Here is a 21,760-nt window from a genome sequence, read left to right as displayed (position 1 = left end):
TTTTTGTTTAAACGTGTTAATAAATGATAAATGTAAAACATGTTTTTATATAACATTTAATACTGAGCTGTGATATCCAGTTTTTATTTTTCCTTGCATTTCTGTGTCGCATTTGCAAGTATTCTGTATAATACAGTATAGACTTTGCATGTGGTTACAATTCCAAGATGTTAGCATAAACTATGGTGTGGTGCCTTAGCCAAGAATAGTCTTTGTAATTAAGTTGAATTCGCCAGTATTTTCTTTTGTTGAGTCTTACAAAGTGTTTGTACTGTAAGTGTTGTACCTATTACACAGTTGCTGTTTGTAACGTACATCTTGGTTGTCGTTTTTATTCCAATTCTTCTCAACAAAAGAGGAGAAATATAACCTTTGAGAAAAATGTAATTTAAAACCTGCCCCCTTCACATAATACATAGTCTTACATATCATTAAGTAAGACTATGTATTATGTGAAGGGGGCAGGAAAATATAAGATTTTTCTTCATCCTGCTCCTTCTCAGGCATTGGTGTGTAACGGTGTAACTGAATAATTGTGGTATAATTGTCTATCAAAGATGCACATCAATGAAGGAGATAAATAAAAATGATGATGATGAAACAATTGTATTATTGTTAAAGCAAAGAAGTTGAACAAAGTAGAAGAATCTTGATAAACATTTTGAACTTACTGAAAATTAGGTACTCCTATTAATCTCATTATGGGAATTACAACTTGCTTTACTATTTTTTTATTTAGAATTGTATTATTTATGGAGTAAATTGTGAACAAATTAAGAACAGGAAGTAAATAAAAGTGTTAGTGATTGCCATGAAATGGAAAAGGGGTAGGATTAAATAAACTCTGCTTCTTCCTACTTTTTTTCAAATTTGTTGAAAAGAGAAACTGGAAATTGTGATGTATCATGTTAGAACTGTATGCACGTTAAAAATAAACTTAAACCATAAAGCAAAGGTTTTGACGTGTTGAAATCTTGTCAGAACTAACCACTCCACTGACACATGCCTTCTCTATCTGACCGACCACATCAAACATGAGGTGGACGCGGGCAAATACTGCAGCATAGTCGTGCTGGACCTTCAGAATGTCTTTGACACCGTTAACCACGTTATACTGTTGGATAAGCTCAGAGCAATCGGATTTGATAAAACCTCATCGAGCTGGATGCAATCCTACTTGGAGGGGAGGAAACAGGTGGTAGAGGTGAAAGGCACGGTGTCACCCCCCCTCTCAGTAAGCTGTGGAGTCCCCCAAGGCAGTATATTAGGGCCTTTACTGTTCCTAATATACATGAACGACTTGTCATCAGCATGAGACTGTGAATTGTTTTTGTTTGCGGATGACTCGGCCCTGCTAGTATCCGGCAAGGACGGGTCACAGGTGGAGAAAATCCTCAGTGCTGAACTCTGTAGCATTTGCACCTGGCTCGCTGACAACAAGCTATCCATACACTTGGGTAAAACGGAATCCATCCTATTTGGGTCCCACATCAACCTTAAGAAAGTCAATGACTTCACTATAAAAGTGGGTGACATTGTTATCACCAGGAAAGATGAGGTCACCTACCTAGGTTCCATTCTAGAGGCTAACCTTTCCTGTGATAAAATGGCAACCAAGGTAATCAAAAAGGTTAACCAACGAACGAGATTTCTCTACAGAATCTCCTCTCTGGTCAACAAAAGCCCCATGAGGATTCTGGCGGGAACTCTCGTTCAACCCTTTTTCGATTACGCATGCACCTCCTGGTACCCTAGCACCTCCAAAACCCTCAAATCTAGACTCCAAACATCCCAGAACAAGCTAGTCAGGTTACTTTTAGACCTCCACCCCAGATCACACCTCACTCCTACCCACTTCTCCAAAGTGGGCTGGCTCAGGTTGGAGGACAGAGTAAAACAACTTGCACTGAGCCTAGTCTATAAAATCCGCTACACCTCCCTGATATGTCAAACTACTTCCTTAACGTAAATGACCGCCATAACCACAACACCAGGGGGAGCTCCACTAACCACGTTAAACCTAGATTCCGATCAAACAAAGGTCTTAACTCATTCTCTTTCTATGCCACATCAATGTGGAATGCGCTCCCAACAGGTGTAAAAGAAAGGGCATCTCTATCCTCCTTCAAAACCGCACTAAAACAACACCTCCAGGCAACTTCAGCCCTAAACTAACTTTCTCTGATGATGCAATTGTTGATGACTGAAGTGTTGATACCATCCAATCCTAACCCCCCCCCCCCTCCTCCCTCCATATCCCACACCCCGGATTGTAAATAATGTAAACAATTCATTGTATATACTCTGATGATTATCTTGTGTGATGACTGTATTATGAAAATAGTATATATCTGTATCATGAATCAATTTAAGTGGACCCCGACTTAAACAAGTTGAAAAACTTATCCGGTTGTTACCATTTAGTAGTCAATTGTACGGAATATGTACTTCAATGTGCAATCTACTAATAAAAGTTTCAATCAATCAATCAAATCTCCATGTAAAATTGCTCATGCAAATCGTTAGCATGTATAATGCAAATCCAATGTGAATTAGCATTGAGCTAGTGCATTTTGAAAAGTGCAGCCTTACTGTTCTTTTGAGCACTTTCTTCTTGCTTTGTTGGCATGGAAAACTGTGAAATATGTTTGATTGTTTACCAACCAGAAGCTTGAGCCGGCGCTGAGTCTTCTGGATGTGACATTATGTGCAAAAAAATATGTTGCGCGTCAATCACTACATCACAAAAAAAAAAAAAACTTGCAAAAATGATTGGAAACTCTAGACAGACATGACATTGTGTTCTTTACAAGTGAATGTAAACTTTTGACCATGACTATATGTATGTATATATACAGGTATATATATATATATATATTTTATATATATATATATATATATATATATATATATATATATATATATGTATATATATATATATATATATATATATATATATATGTATATATATATATATATATATATATATATATATATATACATATATATATATATATATATATATATATATATACATATATATATATATATATATATATATATATATACATATATATATATATATATATATATATATATACATATATATATATATATATATACATATATATATATATATATATATATATATATATATATATATATATATATATATATATATATATATATATATATATATATATATATATATATATATATGAATCGGTATCTGTGTATATATGGATATGTATATATATATACAGTATATATATAGAACAAATAAAAATAAAAATAAAATATACAGTATACTGTATATATATATAGAAAAAATAACAATAAAAAATACATATATACACACACACACACACACACACACACACACACACACACACACACACACACACACACACACACACACACACACACACACACACATATATATATATATATATATATATATATATATATATATATATATATATATATATATATATATATATATATATATGTGTGTATGTATGTATGTATATTTTATTTTTATTTTTTCAATATATATATATATATATATATATATATATATATATATATATATATACATACATACATACATACACGTCACTTCCTGTCAATGAGAAAGGACGCAAAAGAGAAAGGCTCCGCTCTTGCTACCGGAGTTTTTTGTTAAATCTGAAGATTTTGACCACTGATTTGCGATCACAGCCACAGGAGAGTACCCTGGCATCTTCAGTCTGATTTTGGTCAGTTGAGAGGCACTGATACGCTGAAAGAAGGCGAGTTGGGAGAGCCGTTAGACTCAAGCCAAAGGCGCCTTGCCGCAGTTCAAAGCGGTTGCCTAGCAACCAAAAGCTACGGCGAGTTTACAGCTGTTTTAAAGTGATCCCGACGTCGCAGAGTGATATAAGTTGACAGGCTGACACCTCAAATTGATCTCTGAACGGCGCAAGATACGAAATTGTTGGAAAAAACAAGTTAAAGTGCCGCAAGTCGCTAAAGAAGCAACTGCCGTTAAGACACAAGCAAGAGGCAGTGACGTCAGTGACTGCCGCGATGCGAAAAGGTAAAGGAAAGATTGAAATCCCGAAACCTTCGGGGTCAGCTGTTACAGAACACAACTGGGAACAAGATTTGAGGTTGGACACAGGACATGATGGGAATCAAGAAGTGATAATACAAATACGTGAAGAAATTAAAGAAGAAATGAAATAAATTAAAAAAGAAATGAAAGAAGAAATTAAAGAAATGAAAAAAGAAATGAAAGAAATGAAAGAAATGAAAAAAGAAATGAAAGAAATGAAAGAAATGAAAGAAATGAAAGAAGAAATGAAAAAAGAAATGAAAGAAATGAAAGAAGAATTGAAAGAATATCTGAGAAAAGTAACAACAGAACACCAACAAGATGTGAAAAGTCTGCAGGAAAATATAGAAAATCTGCAATCTCAGAACAACAGAAGAAATAATGAAGCCACTGAAATGGGCAAACGAATGAAGACCCTTCAAGAAGACAACAACATGTTGAGGAATATCATAGATGAAATGGATCAGGACAAACGAATGAATGATATCATCGTGACTGGGCACCGAATTAAACCAAGATCCTATGCGAAAGCTGTGAATAATGAAGGTGAACCAGATGAAATGGATATGATCTCAGCAGAACAGCAAGTGGTCAACTTTCTGCAATCAAAGGAAATTGAAATTGACATTAATACCATCGAAACATGCATCCCACTGAACGGAAGAAACAACAACGCCACTCCAGTCGTGCTCGTGAAACTCGTAAACAGAAAATCTAAAATGGCATTGCTGAGACAGGGAAAGAAGCTGAAGGGAACAAATGTGTACATGAATGAGCATCTCACAAAACGCAATGCTGGAATCGCCAAGAAAGCACGCGACTTGAGAAAGCAGGGAAAAATCCAGGGAACTTGGAGCACCAACTGTAAAATCTACATCAAGCTGAATGGAAGTCCAGAAGCAAGAGTAATTGTTGTCCATGACATCAAGGACCTGGACAATTTTTAAAGTTTACACAGCTACCAAAACAACGATGATAATGGACTCTGACAGAAAACAAACACCCAAATTCAACATCGACACTACTATGTTCCAAAGGACGACTAAACAAGAGGACCTACATTCAGGATTGCATTCACCTACACTTATTGAGATTATTGAAACAACATCAAAGATTGTTGAACAAGAAAATATGGAACTAAAAAATTTCTGCAACAAAGATTACAAAAACCAGGATTTGGAAAATGATATAGATCCAGATACAAATTTTTTCTCCCACATCAGTAATAATTGTTTTTATTATACAGATGATCAATATAATAGCAACATTACATGCGATAACAAATTGTCAATTATTCATTTTAATAGCAGAAGCTTGTATGCAAACTACAACAACATTAAGAACTTTTTGGAACACATCAACGAACCATTCAAAGTGATTGCTGTCACAGAAACATGGATTGATGATAAAAAAGGAATAGATTTTGATCTGGAGGGATATGAACTAAACTACATCAACAGAACCAACAAAAATGGAGGAGGAGTAGCTGTGTACGTGATGAAGAACCTGAACTACAAAGTGGTAAAAAAAACATGTCATTTGCTATAGATAATATCTTAGAATGTATAACCATTGAAATATGTCAGGAAAAAAGCAAAAACATTTTCATCAGTTGTATATATAGATCACCTAAGTCAAGTATAGAAACATTTGAAGAATGGATCAAGGCTACTTACATGGATAATGGTCAAAGAATAATGTTCTTATGTGATGACTTTAATATTGACTTATTGAACCCCAACAAGCAAAAGTCTATTGATGACTTCATTGATACAATGTACAGCATCAGTCTATATCCTAAAATCACAAAGCCAAGTAGAATCACAGCACACTGTGCCACGCTTATTGATAATATTTTTACCAATGAGTTTGACAATAACACTACAAGTGGTCTACTTATAAGCGACGTTAGTGATCATCTGCCAGTTTTTACAATATATGATGGAAACTACAAGAAGAACATGGAAGACAAAAGGACATTTCGAAGACTATGCACAGAGAAGAGGATGACTGCTTTCAAAATTGAGCTACAAAAGCAAGATTGGGACAATGTGTACAATGAAAAAGAGGTTGATGAAGCATATGAACATTTCTTAAACAAGTTCATAATACTTTATGACAAACATTGTCCATGGATACAACTTAGTAATAAACAGAGAAAGAATAATCAACCATGGATGACAAAAGGATTAAAAAATGCTTGTAAGAAGAAGAATACACTATATAGAGAATTTATAGCACAAAGAACTATAGAGGCAGAAATTAAGTACAAAAAGTATAAAAACAAGTTAACAGACATACTACGATCTTGTAGAAAAGAATATTACAGTGAATTATTGGACAGGAACAAAAATAATATGAGAGCAACATGGGGCATCCTCAATAGCATTATTAAAAATGGAACTAAGAGGGACTACCCTCAATACTTTTTAGACGGAAATAAAAACAATGACAACATAAAGGAAGTAGTTGAAAGCTTCAATAATTATTTTGTAAATATTGGACCAAAATTGGAAGAAAGGATTCCAGACCCATTTCCAATTGAGGACTATAATGATACCATAGAGCGAAATCCCAACTCCATGTTCCTCAGTAATGTGACACGGAGGAAATAGTTACAATCGTGAAAAAATGTAAATCTAAGACTTCAACTGCTTGTAATGGAATTGATATGGAAACGATAAAAAAGGTCATAGAAGAGATCTCAGGACCATTAATGTATATTAGTAACCTATCATTTCAAACAGGTACATTCCCAAACAAAATGAAAATAGCTAAAGTTGCACCAATTTATAAGACTGGAGATAAACATCAATTTACAAATTATAGACTTGTTTCTTTACTTCCACAATTTTCTAAAATCATTGAAAAACTGTTTAATAACAGATTAGAGAGTTTCATAAATAAAAATAGAATACTCGAAGAGAACCAATATGGATACAGAGCTAATGTCTCAACTTCAATGGCTTTAATTGAAATTACAGAAGAAATTACCAATGCAATAGACAGTAAAAAATGTGCAGCAGCAGTTTTTATGGATCTAACTAAAGCATTTGACACAATTAATCACAATATTTTAATCAAAAAACTAGAACGATATGGCATCAGAGGGTTAGTATTAAACTGGATAAGAAGTTATCTAACGAACAGGAAACAATACGTGAAGCTAGGCGAACACATGTCTACAACGCTAAATATATCCTGTGGTGTACCTCAGGGATCAATATTAGGACCTAAATTATTCAATCTCTATATAAATGACATTTGTAAAGTTACAAAAGATTTAAAGTTAGTATTATTTGCGGATGATACAACAGCGTTTTGTTCAGGAGAGAACACACAGGAGATAATACAAATAATAACAGAAAAAATTAACAAATTAAAAAGATGGTTTGACAAAAACAGACTATCGTTGAATCTTAGTAAAACTAAAATAATGCTATTTGGTAATAGTAGTAGAGAAAGTCAAACACAAATACAAATAGACGGAATAGAAATTGAAAGAGTAAATGAAACCAAATTTCTAGGTATAATGATTGATGATAAATTGAACTGGAAATCTCACGTAAAAAATATACAACATAAAGTAGCAAGAAATACGTCAATAATGAATAAAGCAAAACATGTTCTAGACAAAAAATCACTTCATATTCTATACTGTTCACTAGTGTTACCATATCTGAGCTACTGTGTAGAAATATGGGGAAATAATTACAAAAGTACACTTCATTCATTAACGGTGTTACAAAAAAGATCAGTTAGAATAATACATAATGTTGGATATAGAGAACATACAAATCCTTTATTTATTGAATCAAAGATACTGAAATTCCACGACATAGTGAATTTGCAAACAGCTAAAATTATGCACAAAGCAAACTATAACCTGCTACCCAAGAATATACAACAATTCTTCTCAACAAAAGAGGATAAATATAATCTTAGAGAAAAATGTAATTTAAAACATTTGTACGCACGTACAACACTTAAGACCTTCAGTATATCAATATGTGGAATTAAATTATGGAATGGATTAAGCAAAGCAATCAAACAATGTACTAATATGATCCACTTCAAGAAACTCTTCAAACTTAAAGTGTTTACAAAGTACAAAGAAGAAAAATCATGACAAACATTTTCAATTTATTTCATCCATCCATTCATTCATTCTTAAAGTAATCTTACTTATCTCATCATATTAAATATGACTTTCTTCACCAATTATTATTATTAAATTCTTACTATTATTTATTTTTATTGTGATTACCTATGGAGTTTATTGTGAATAAATTGAGAACAGGAAGTGAATAAAAAAGTTTCAGCAATTGTTATGTAAAGAAAAGGGGTATGATTAAATAAGCTCTGCTTCTTCCTACTCCTTTTCGAACATGTTGAAAAGAGAAACTGGAAATTGTGATGTATCCTGTTGTATGCTTGCATGTTCGAAATAAACTCAAACTCTAAACTCAAACTCTCTACATACATACATACGTTATATGTATGTATGTATGTATATATATATATATATATATATATATATATATATATATACTGTATATATATATATATATATATGTATACATATGATGTATATATATTACACACACACACACATATATATATATATATATATATATATATATATATATATATATATATATATATATATATATATATATATATATATATATATATATATATATATATATATATATATATATATATATATATATATATATATATGTATACATATACTGTATATATATTACATATATATACATATATATATTACACATATATATATATATACATATATATATATATATATATATATATATATATATATATATATATATATATATATATATATATAAATATATATACTGTATATATATTACACACACACATATATATATATATATATATATATATATATATATATATATATATATATATATATATATATATATATATATATATATATATATATATATATATATATATATATATATATATATGTTTGTTTTGTTTGTTTGTTTTTTGTTTTTAACTTGGGACTTTCCACGGGCTGGATTTTGGGGCCCAATGGTTTAGACAATAAAGGCTGTGTCTTGACCTATTTTCAGTGCTCAGTAAACCTATACTGCAGTACAAGCAATACACGGACTACTCTAAGTTATGTCCCGGTGTCATTACTATACCAACAGTATAATAAAATGATTGCTAAAATGTGAGGCTTGTACTCACTCATTTCATATGTCCCAGCACTCTTCAGAGTCCACTACTGCTTTCACCCACATCAGGTTAGTCATGAAGAGATTGCACGTCTATATGCTATAAGACATTGATATTTATAGACACCTTGCTTGGGCAGATACATGGATTCAACTTAACAGCGCTTTGTCCAACCTTCGGCATTTGCGTAAACAAATCAGCTCATGGCCAATAATCGCCTTACCTACACTATGTCAACCAGACACCAACCAGCTGCCTCTCCTTTTGCTTGTGATCCTTTTCGTGGGTTTGGTTCCATGCTCTCTTGATCATCCTGCTTTTTTGGGGGTCCTATTTTTTTGAGAAAAATACTTAGTGGCGGTAAATGGTGACATTGGCAAATATGCACTACCTGTGAAAATTGTAATCAATCTCCTCGAAGAACACTATCACATAGCAGCACAAGAGTGAAGTAGGAATTAGGAATGATGATTATCAGTCAAATAATATTTCATAAATGTTGTGACATTTTTTTTAAACATTCAAGGTGATGACGCGAGTTCCGGACTTTGCAGAGACCAACGTTGCTGTTGCAGACTCCTAAAAACAGCAGAGCGCTTCTACCTGAAAGAGGATCTTTGACTTGCGTTTTTTTTCTGAACAGTAGAGTGCCCTTGTTGTATAGAGGCGCTTTAACCAGCGGTTAGTTTTTTTCAGTAGGCCCTTTTTGCTGCAATGACACATGATGTTGGTAGATGGAGTGGCAGTTGTTGTTTTTAAAAATAGTTTACTCTTTTTAGGATAAACGTGCTACCATGTGATGAATTATTTTCTTGTTATGAATTGCTTTTTTCTATAATATTTACGTTTAATAGGCTCCAGCACCCCCCGCGACCCCGAAAGGGACAATAGGTAGAAAATGGATGGATAGATGAATTTAGGTCCTTATTCTTCCTTTTGCCCCCAAGTGTTTCTCTAAGTCGTATTCTCCCATCCAGTGAGGCAAAAGTGCTAAAGTCGTGAATTACCTTACAAATAAGGCTGGCTTTGCTGTGACATCTTTTTTTGGCTGCGTAAAAATTGAATAGAATAGAATAGCTTTATTGTCATTGCACTTAAAAAAATACAAGGACAGTCCAAGAGCAGGAATACAATAATCATGGTACATGGAGTTTTACTAATAATTGTGAATGTCATTGAATTTCACGAAAAAGATAACATTTTAAATGTGCAAAGGCAGTATCAAACCAGGCAGTGCTTGTCATGTGAACGTGCATCGTCATGGTGATGAGTAGTGTGTGTGTATGCACGCTAAAACAGCTTCTTCTTCCTGGCTTGATCTGAATAATAGTTCCTAGATGTAACTTTGATTCACTTGTTATGACCAATCTGATGTTATTTGTGATGTTAGGAGCTCTGTTTAGTACAAATGTTTGTGAAGCCATGTCGTGTATAACGGAGACAGCTGTATGTGTTTTGTGTGTGTGTGTGTGTGTGTGTGTGTGTGTGTGTGTGTGTGTGTGTGTGTGTGTGTGCAGGTAGCGTGACAGTTTAATATTAACTATAAAAAAAATCATATTAACTGATAGATGCCACATTAAATATGTATTTTCTATTAAATAGTCACACAGTTCAAAGACCACGATCCAGATGAAATTGTAACATGCATTCAACGTCCTTTACCACCAGGATGTTCAAACACGGCAGATATACGCGTGTCCTCTTCCGCTGTGGTTGACTCACGAGACAGTGATGTGCATTTTGATTTTCGATAGTTAATACAGAGTGGAATCATGTATCTTTTTATCCTCATCTCAATGGATGTTTCCAGGTGTCTCAATTGAAGCAAGCAGAATTGATTTGATTGATTTCTGGTAGTTTCTTATATCATGTTGTTGTGTGTGGTGTACACTGCATCCAAACTTTAAATGCAATATATTGTTCCACCTTCCTAGGGTGCTAGACTTATTACAGCCTCAGAAGCACGTAGGAACAACAAAACTTAAATCGATAGGAGAATACAATAAAGGACGGATTTGACAGGGAATGCCCACCGTGAAGGGTCGCTCCTCCCAAAGTATGCAAATTGGATAAAGGCATGCACTGACAGACTTTATGGGGACATTCTATACAAAACAAACTTTTCTTACCTGCGTTTGTGTATTAGGGACCCCGAAAAATTGAATGGCGGAGATATTTATAAAATAATCTTACCTGCTTTCATACTACCGCCAAATCAGTCGTTTGGAATTCGTTCCAACTTGCAACATTTTCTGACCTGTGATGTCATCCACATCTCTGCCATTGTAGTCGGATGCCTTAGTCAATAAGTTTCTTCTTTTTATTTTTTAGTTGTGGGGCAGACTGGCTCGTACATGCATATGGATCCTCTGCTGTTGCCATTTCTAATACAAAAGAGCGTATAGCTCGAACTTACGTCTGTCAGTATACTCCATATGGAAGTGCTAAAAACTAAAAAATGAATGTTGGGGAGAAGATGCAGTTGAAATGGAGGCATGTAAATAAGACCGCCCAAAAAAATTAGGCATCCTGACGAGAGGGTCAGAAAGCAGCTTAAAGATGGTCTGTAAAACATAATACATGCAACATTTTGACCAAAGAACCACCATTATATGTTATGTAGATCACAAGGAAGTATTTTAAATGTAGAAAAAAAAATCATAATAGGTCCCCTTTAGTCGAGGGGGAGAATGCTGCACAGTCGGAATCCGCACAGTTTTTGAAAATGTTTTTATTTAAGCACATGGGAGAATAAGTGCCTTAATAAATGACAGAAATTAACGATGACACTCAGGTGCGATTCATATACGGAAGTTTGCAATGAGGTGGGCAGTGCCGTACGTACTACAGTTACATCCACTCGCCCTCATTTGTTGTCAAACATTCAAAGAATCACAATAAGCCAGCAGCAGCTCTCTACTCTTGCCGTCTCAACGAATCATCTCCATTACTACAACCCCTAGCAAAAATAATGAAATCCCCAGACTTGGAGAATTTACATTCACTTGTTTAACTTTGTAGGAAAAAAAAACAGATAGCAGACATGACACAAAACTATAGTCATTTTAAATGGCAACTTTCTGGCTTTAAGAAACACTAAGATAACTCGAGGAGGATCAATTGCGGTTGCCAGTAACAGTTTCTTTTTTATATCAAATATGGAATCACTCAATTCTGATGAAAAAATTATGGAATCATGAAAAACAGACAAGAAACACGACAACACACCAACTTTCTGTGATTGCTTTTTTCAGATCAACTTTGCAGGTTGGAGTCTTGTCATGGACCATTTTCTTCAATTTCCACCACAGATTTTCAATTGGATTGAGATCTAAACTATTTGTAGGCCATGACATTTACTTTACCATATCTTTCTATAAGGAAAGTTTTTACAGTTGTTGCATATGGCAAGATGCATTTTCATCATGTCATCATGCCCAAACATCCTTTTTATTAATAGAAGAAGAAAATTGTCCAAAATGTCAATGTAAACTTGTGCATTTATTGAAGATGGAATGACAGCCATCTCCCCAGTGCGATTACTGACATGCAGCCCCATATCATCGATGACAGTGGAAATGTGCATGCTTTCTTCATAAATGTCATTGAATTGGCACCAAACAAAAGTCATCATCACTTTGCCCATTGCAGATTTGCGATTCATTATTGAATATGACTTTCACCCAGTCTTCCATAGTCAACAATTACTTTTTCTTAGCCCAGTGCCTCTCAAATATTCTCTGTAACGAGTGCTACATACGCTTCATCATATTCTGGTATGGCGAAAAAAAGCATTGCACTGCGCCTCCCCAGGGGGAGCCATGCACTAATTGAGAAGGACTGCCTTAGTGCATTGGAACCTTGTTTTTTATGTTTAACTGTTAATGATGGCTTACGTTTAGCTTTTTTTGTATTTAAATCCCATTTCCTTTAGGCACTTTCTTACAGTTTGGTCACTGATGGTGACTCCAGTTTCCACACATTTGTTCTTCATTTGTTTTGTTGTACAATTTCTGTCTTGACTCTTTTAATGTTTTTCTCGGTCCACTAGTATGCTTGCCTTTTATAAACATCCTATGTTGTTAAACAGCTCTCCAAGGTGAACACTCCTAAATATTAGCAAAGTATTAGCGATATTGTTATTATAAGCGCTAACACAGACAAATTACTTTAGCGGCGTCAAAATCACAGAAAGGTAACCATTGTGGCTAATGCCGCACAGTATTGACATACTGAGCTGCTGCATCGCCTCTGATATGGTATACGATAATTTTATATTATCAATCATGCCTCTCACTTTTATAGTACAAACCCCGTTTCCATATGAGTTGGGAAATTGTGTTAGATGTAAATATAAACGGAATACAATGATTTGCAAATCCTTTTCAACCCATATTCAATTGAATGCACTACAAAGACAAGATGTTTGATGTTCAAACTCATAAACTTTTTTTTTTTTTTGTAAATAATAATTAACTTAGAATTTCATGGCTGCAACACGTGCCAAAGTAGTTGGGAAAGGGCATGTTCACCACTGTGTTACATCACCTTTTCTTTTAACAACACTCAATAAACGATTGGGAACTGAGGAAACTAACTGTTGAAGCTTTGAAAGTGGAATTATTTCCCATTCTTGTTTTATGTAGAGCTTCAGTCGTTCAACAGTCCGGGGTCTCCGCTGTCGTATTTTACGCTTCATAATGCGCCACACATTTTCGATGGGAGACAGGTCTGGACTGCAGGCGGGCCAGGAAAGAACCCACACTCTTTTTTTACTAAGCCACGCTGTTGTAACACGTGCTGAATGTGGCTTGGCATTGTCTTGCTGAAATAAGCAGGGGCGTCCATGAAAAAGACGGCGCTTAGATGGCAGCATATGTTGTTCCAAAACCTGTATGTACCTTTCAGCATTAATGGTGCCTTCACAGATGTGTAAGTTACCCATGCCTTGGGCACTAATGCACCCCCACACCATCACAGATGCTGGCTTTTGAACTTTGCGTAGATAACAGTCTGGATGGTTCGCTTCCCCTTTGGTCCGGATGACACAATGTCGAATATTTCTAAAAACAATTTGAAATGTGGACTCGTCAGACCACAGAACACTTTTCCACTTTGCACGAGTCCATCTTAGATGATCTCGGGCCCAGAGACGCCGGCGGCGTTTCTGGATGTTGTTGATAAATGGCTTTCGCTTTGCATAGTAGAGCTTTAACTTGCACTTACAGATGTAGTGACGAACTGTATTTAGTGACTGTGGTTTTCTGAAGTGTTCCTGAGCCCATGTGGTGATATCCTTTAGAGATTGATGTCGGTTTTTGATACAGTGCCGTCTGAGGGATCGAAGGTCACGGTCATTCAATGTTGGTTTCCGGCCATGCCGCTTACGTGGAGTGATTTCTCCAGATTCTCTGAACCTTTTGATGATATTATGGACCGTAGATGTTGAAATCCCTAAATTTCTTGCAATTGCACTTTGAGAAACGTTGTTCTTAAACTGTTTGACTATTTGCTCACGCAGTTGTGGACAAAGGGGTGTACCTTGCCTCATACTTTCTTTTGAAAGACTGAGCATTTTTTGGGAAGCTGTTTTTATGCCCAATCATGGCACCCACCTGTTCCCAATTAGCCTGCACACCTGTGGGATGTTCCAAATAAGTGTTTGATGAGCATTCCTCAACTTTATCAGTATTTATTGCCACCTTTCCCAACTTCTTTGTCATGTGTTGCTGGCATCAAATTCTAAAGTTAATGATTATTTGCAAAATGTTTATCAGTTTGAACATCAAATATGTTGTCTTTGTAGCACATTCAACTGAATATGGGTTGGAAATGATTTGCAAATCATTGTGTTCCGTTTATATTTACATCTAACACAATTTCCCAACTCATATGGAAACGGGGTTTGTAGAAGGTTGTGGCCATAAACCGAAAAGTTGGTCAACTTGGACATTCAACTTAAACCCGGAGATGGCGATAATGGCGAGATGTCTACAAAGACACGATAAGACGGTTTAGACGTTTGTGCGCACTTTTTTTTTTTTTTACAAGCGGAAGGATTATGATTAATTCTTCATCTAAGTACAAAGATGTGAACATCAGAATGAACTCCGTATCCATATGAACTCAACATCCCAGTGAAATCAGACATTGTACAGTAAGTGATCGTTTTTTTCATGCTCGTAGTTTGTAATTCTTGTTTAGTACTTAGCAATACTGCTGCAAGATGGTTCGTGTTTCACTAAAGCTGGATCTGTTTAGCACACTGCTTCTCAAATATAAGGTTTGGATCATCATTTGTCCCAAAGTAGTCATTGTTGAAGTAGTGTTGTTGTTATAGTTGAAGGAAAAAGCAAACGTTGTGATGCATCTGTTAAATTAATACGCTACCGAAGGCTTAAAATGAGCAAAATACGTAAATATCACATGTTGTTGTGAATGTGCCCATTACTAACATACAACCATACTAACATACTAACAGCGTCTATATAAAACGTTGAATTTCCCCCAGGGATCAATAAAGTACTTTCTATTCTATTCTGATGGAGGTGTTTGGATGTTTTTTTTACAGCCCTTTATAGGCGTTATATTGCAAATTCTGATTACTTCCATTGTTAGCTGACTTTTGCTAGCGTTTATTCAAGAGTTAGGATGCATTAACAAAAAAAATAAAAACATATGTGTTCTTGTCTTACATACAGATTGTGAATGATAGCCAACATTCCCCTTTCATCTGATGCAGGTTTTAGCTTGGGGAATGAAAACGTGCAGGCTGATTCTATAATTGTTTTCCCCTCAGAATTGAGCAATTCAAAATGTTTTCACTCTTGTTTGATCCAAAAATTAAACTGTTATTGACTACCACAATTTATATTCTCGATTTTGTTTAGTGTTTCTTAAAGACAGAAAGTTGCCATTCAAAATGACTATTATCTGCTTTTTCCTACAAAATGTAACAAGTGAATGAACATCCTCCAAGTCTGGCGATTCCATATTTGTTTTCCTGGGGTTGTAATGTCTCATCCCCTGTGTTCACTATTCCGACGCGTCGCATCATAGCTTCAATGTGTGAGTTTGTCATGGCTCCAACCACCGCAAAGTATGGCTCAAAATGTTCGCCAACTTGCATTAAGTGGCCACCTTACTAACCAACTACATTATTGGGGGGACCACCTTTTTTTTTTTAGAAAACTAGGGACTTCATTGTGTATGTAACATATTTATACATACAGTCGTTGTCAAAATTTTACATACACTTGTAAGAACATAATGTCATGGCTGTCTTGAGTTTCCAATAATTTCTACAACTCTTATTTTTTTGTGATAGAGTGATTGGAGAACATACTTGTTGGTCACAAAAAACAACCATGAAGTTTGGTTCTTTTATGAATTTATTATGGGTCTACTGAAAATGTGACAAAGATAATACCTTCTGGAGGAAAGTTCTGTGGTCAGATGAAACAAAAATTGAGCTGTTTGGCCACAATACCCAGCAATATGTTTGGAGGAGAATAGGTGAGGTCTTTAATCCCAAGAACGCCATACCTACCATCAAACATGGTGGTGGTAGTATTATGCTCTGGGCCTGTTTTGCTGCCAATGGAACTGGTGCTTTACAGAGAGTGAATGGGACAATGAAAAAGGAGCGTTACCCCCAAATTCTTCAGGACAACCTAAAATCATCAGCCCGGAGGTTGGGTTTTGGGCGCAGTTGGGTGTTCCAACATGACAATGACCCCAAAAACACGTCAAAAGTAGTAAAGGAATGGCTAAATCAGGCTAGAATTAAGGTTTTAGAATAGCCTTCCCAAAGTCCTGACTTAAACGTGTGGACAATGCTGAAGAAACAAATTTAGCTGAACTGCACCAATTTTGTCAAGAGGAGTGGTCAAACATTCAACCAGAAGCTTGTGGATGGCTACCAAAAGTACCTTATTGCAGTGAAACTTGCCAAGGGACATGTAACCAAATATTAACATTGCTGTATGTATACTTTTGACCCAGCAGATTTAGTCACATTTTCAGTAGACCCATAATAAATTCATAACATTCATGGTTGTTTTTTGTGACAAACAAGTATGTGCTCCAATCACTCTATCACAAAAAAATAAGAGTTGTAGAAATTATTGGAAAGTCAAGACAGCCATGACATTATGTTCTTTACAAGTGTAAACTTTTGACCACGACTGTATGTATAAATATGTTATATACACAATGAAGTCCCTAGTTTTCTAAAAAAAAAAAGTGGTCCCCCCAATAATGTAGTTGGTTAGTCCTGTCCTAATGTGTCTAGAAGCCAAACCACAATGCTGTCCGTACCTGTCGTTCTGGAAGCTCTGGTCCCCGAGGAGAAGGTCTCGGAAGCGGAAGCGACGTGGCAACGGTGGCACTTCGCTCTCCAGTTGCTCCATCTTCAACCTGGAAATGTCCAAGATCACCCCGCTGGTGCTGCTCATGGTGTGGCGCGGTCCCTTACACAAGCTGGATGGAAGTAAAGGGTTTAAAAAGTGAACCGACAACACAAAAGAGAGCGGTCACAACCAGCCGTATGCATGAATAAGGGGTCAATGGGACACATAAAAACCGGGACGACAATTCAATAGCAAGTGACGACCATAAAACGAATGGGTTGTTCAAGGGTACATCGGCAATGTAAAGTACAACATCCTTACAGAAGGTACAATATATTAGGGGACAAAAGCTTACTTTTTTCTCCTTTCAGTCGTTTTTTGATGATTTGGCCATCTTTTTTTTTTTTTTTTGTAAGAGGGTTATTTTCTTTACATTTTTATATCTTAATGTCCAATTATTTTACGTCTTATTTCAATGTCAGTTATTTGACAATACACAATATTATTACAATGTTATTTGAATCCTCCCCCCCCCCCTCAATTTGCTTTAGAGTACAGGGTAAGAGCAAAACAGTATTTCATTAGATATGGAAAATTGCCAATAAATAATCTTTCAAGTATTGAATGTTTGCAGGACTTTAAGATAAATATGTGAACATCTAATGCAGGGGTAGGGAACCTATGGCTCTCGAGCCAGATGTGGCTCTTTTGATGGACAGCATCTGGCTCTCGGAAAAAAATCTTAGCTGACATTGCTTAACACGGTAAGTAATGAATAATTCCGCTGGTAATGTTTGAGGACCAGTCTTAGACAATTTAGAGTGAAAAGCAAATTTTATTTTCACTCGCATACAAAACATTCTAACTTGGATTGTTTCCCTGGCGTCGAGACTCTCCCGAAGGACAGTGCAGCGAAGACACAACAAACTCCCTTCTTGTCTCTCATGGACACACACATGGTGTTGTTGACTTTAGACTAGCAACTGCACAAACATCAAGGCCGCGGAACAGAGACACACTAGGGGCTTACACACACACATGCAACCACAAAAATATACGCTACACATACACACCCCACGCCCCCAACCCAACGCCCTCGACGCAAATCCCATAGGGGTGATGAATGGATGGTCAGCGCCCTAGAGAGCTGCGGCCTATCATCATGACCTCGCACTTCCTTCCCTCTGTTGCTAGATATCTCGAGATGTACGTTGTAATATGTATATGTGCTTTGCTACGGTGGTTTTTTCCCCACTCCAGACTGGGCCCCCTTAGGAGTCCAGTCTAGATTGTATTTTTTTACTCATCCTTCCCCAGCGTTTTACCTTTTCCCCATCTTTTACGGGGCGCCTTGTGGCGACCCATCAGCGTTGCTGTTCTGTAACCCTGTACACCAGGGGTGTCCAAACTTTTCCCATTGAGGGCCGCACACGGAAAAATTAAAGCATGTAGGGGCCATTTTGATATTTTTCATTTTTAAACCATAACAAAATATATGGATTTTTATTTTTTTTATTTTACCTTTAGGGGTACCGGGGATCATAAAGGGTCTCAGTCATTATGGGGCGGCGTGGCGAAGTTGGTAGAGTGGCCGTGCCAGCAATCGGAGGGTTGCTGGTTACTGGGGTTCGATCCCCACCTTCTACCATCCTAGTCACGTCCGTTGTGTCCTTGGGCAAGACACTTCACCCTTGCTCCTGATGGCTGCTGGTTAGCGCCTTGATTGGCAGCTCCCGCCATCAGTGTGTGAATGTGTGTGTGAATGGGTGAATGTGGAAATACTGTCAAAGCGCTTTGAGTACCTTGAAGATAGAAAAGCGCTATACAATTATAACCCATTTATTTATCATTTAAATGTTAAAAATAAGTCAAATTATTATTATTTTTTTTTTATTTAACGATTACAGTAAATCTCTATATCAACTTCAAGTTGATATAACGTAATAAAAAAAAAGGTTTTATGGCTTTTATGTCAAAAACAACTTTGTTTTTTATAGTAAAACTGAAATATGCAGTATTTAGTAATTAGAGCCCTATTAGATCAATTATGCAATATTTTTGAGTGATCACAGTGAAAAGATAAATACAATACCACCAAATATATTTGGGATCTAAAAGGTGCCCCACTCATAAAGTGATACATTTTTATTAGGTTTTTCTTTTACTTTCAACACTTAAGTTACGATATCAACTTCAGTTGTATCTGTCGATTTTACGTTTGAACTATTATTGTGTTTGTTTTATGCTCTTTTGTCAAATAAGACGTTGATGTTTTTATAAGGCAACTACACAATATATGCAATATTTACCACATAAAACATTTTAAAGTGAAATATTTGAAGTAATTTGAGCTTGGAAAATAATTCATTATAGCATGGATTTTTTGTCATTATTTTTTTTTTGAGCAATGGCAAAAAAAGAAAAATAAAGAAAGACAAAATTAAAAAAACAGCCTGCATGACAGCTTTGTGTCAACATTGCAACTTTTTTCTCGTTAGATTTCATTTTTAATGTTCTTTTATATTTTTGCAATAACATTTCCAGAATGTGTGGCGGGCCAGTAAACAATTACCTGCGGGCCGCAAATGGCCCCCGGGCCACACTTTGGACACCCCTGCTGTACACTGTTAGTTTTGTCTAATCTTGAACGGGTTTGTGCTGAAAACAAAGTTTCCTTGTACTCGTGCAATGGCAATAAAGACATATCTATCTATCTATCTATCTAATCACAGTGATAAAAATAACATTCTCATGCATTTTAATCCATCCATCCGTTTTCTACCGCACCTGTTCAAGAAGTCGCATTTATGGTAAGAAGTCTTTTATTTATTATTGGTTAGCTTCCGAATAACAATGTTATTAAAAAATAATAAGTTGTAAAAATGTTGTTCTTACTTAAAAATGCACGCATTTAGTTGTATGCAGTGTCAAAAAAATATTATATGGCTCACATGGAAATACATTTGAAAATATTTGGCTTTCTCAGCCAAAAAGGTTCCCGACCCCTGATGGAATGCTGACTAAGACAAATTGATGTTATAGTGCACACAGGTGTTCAAAGTTTTTTGAGAATTTAAAAATTTCACATCCTTATTGGTTTCCATTTTTGCCATAGTGTCAAAGAGTACAGCAACATTACACTCGCACAGAGTTGACTAATCAATAACTAAATTTGGGATAGCTGATGTCTACAACACATAAAAAAAAGACAATTGCAAAGAAAATGTCAATCATTACCGTGTCTTGTGGGCGCTCACGCTGCCATTGTCATTAATAAACGTTTGGTTTTCGTAGCACTCGCTGCACATCTTGCCCGGAGACCTGCGAGAAGTCGGCGGCGTTGAGTCCCCCCTGGTCGAGTCCTCTTCCCGGGTCAGTTGCATCGGAGGCACCTGGAGGAGAAGCTCTGAGGTCTCCTTCACCTCCTGACGTGCATCAAGGTGGGCTTCTATGGAGCACTTCTGTAAAGTGCAAACAGTTGCTTTGTGATTTTTAGTGGGAGGTAAAGTGGTCTCATGGTGCGAAGAAGGTTGCAGAATGATGAATAAGAAAAGACATGCCTCCCTTATAAAAAAAAATACGATGACGAGTAACTCTTAATAAGTTAGCATCACCTGCCGGAGAGAAGGAGGTACTGCAGCCGTTCAGATTGAAATAAATCAGGGCAACTGTTAATACAATAAAACAACTACCATTTAGCTTAAAATAAACACCAGGATTTGCAACACACACTCAAAAAAACGCAAACAAAACTGTTTCATGAGGGAAATAAGTTTGATTTAAAAACAAAAGTATTTGGGTTTTTAAAAAAGTGTTGTTTAGAAATCTGTTCTTTTCCCGGTTTAAAGGCCTACTGAAATGAAATTTTCTTATTTAAACGGGGATAGCAGATCCATTCTATGTGTCATACTTGATCATTTCACGATATTGCCATATTTTTGCTGAAAGGATTTAGTAGAGAACATCAACGATAAAGTTCACAACTTTTGGTCGCTGATAAAAAAAAGCCTTGCCTGTACCGGAAGTAGCGTGACATCACAGGTTGAAGGGCTCCTCACATTTCCCCATTGTTTACACC

The 21,760-nt window shown here is 35.8% G+C and overlaps 1 protein-coding gene across 2 annotated transcripts in view; it reads right to left on the bottom strand.

Moving 5' to 3' along the window:
* The window catches only part of LOC133638504 (potassium channel subfamily T member 1-like), a 66,390-nt gene extending 45,193 nt beyond the window's left edge, over positions 1–21,197 (bottom strand). The window contains exons 1-2 of one of the 2 annotated variants that reach the window (XM_062031176.1): positions 20,920–21,197; positions 17,651–17,812 (exon numbers count right to left, since the gene is read on the bottom strand). In XM_062031176.1, the coding sequence (XP_061887160.1) occupies positions 17,651–17,812; positions 20,920–21,065 (308 nt within the window). In that variant the 5' untranslated portion in view covers positions 21,066–21,197. Of the gene's footprint in view, positions 1–9,343; positions 9,405–17,650; positions 17,813–20,919 lie in introns of those variants that run through there. The other variant, XM_062031177.1, reaches the window with a different exon arrangement.
* Between the last annotated feature and the right edge of the window lie 563 nt (positions 21,198–21,760).

The sequence above is a fragment of the Entelurus aequoreus genome, linkage group LG21, assembly GCF_033978785.1.
Source record: "Entelurus aequoreus isolate RoL-2023_Sb linkage group LG21, RoL_Eaeq_v1.1, whole genome shotgun sequence".
Lineage (NCBI taxonomy): Eukaryota > Metazoa > Chordata > Actinopteri > Syngnathiformes > Syngnathidae > Entelurus > Entelurus aequoreus.
Note: the sequence above shows the minus strand (reverse complement) of the source record. Positions and strands in the feature narration are given on the sequence as shown.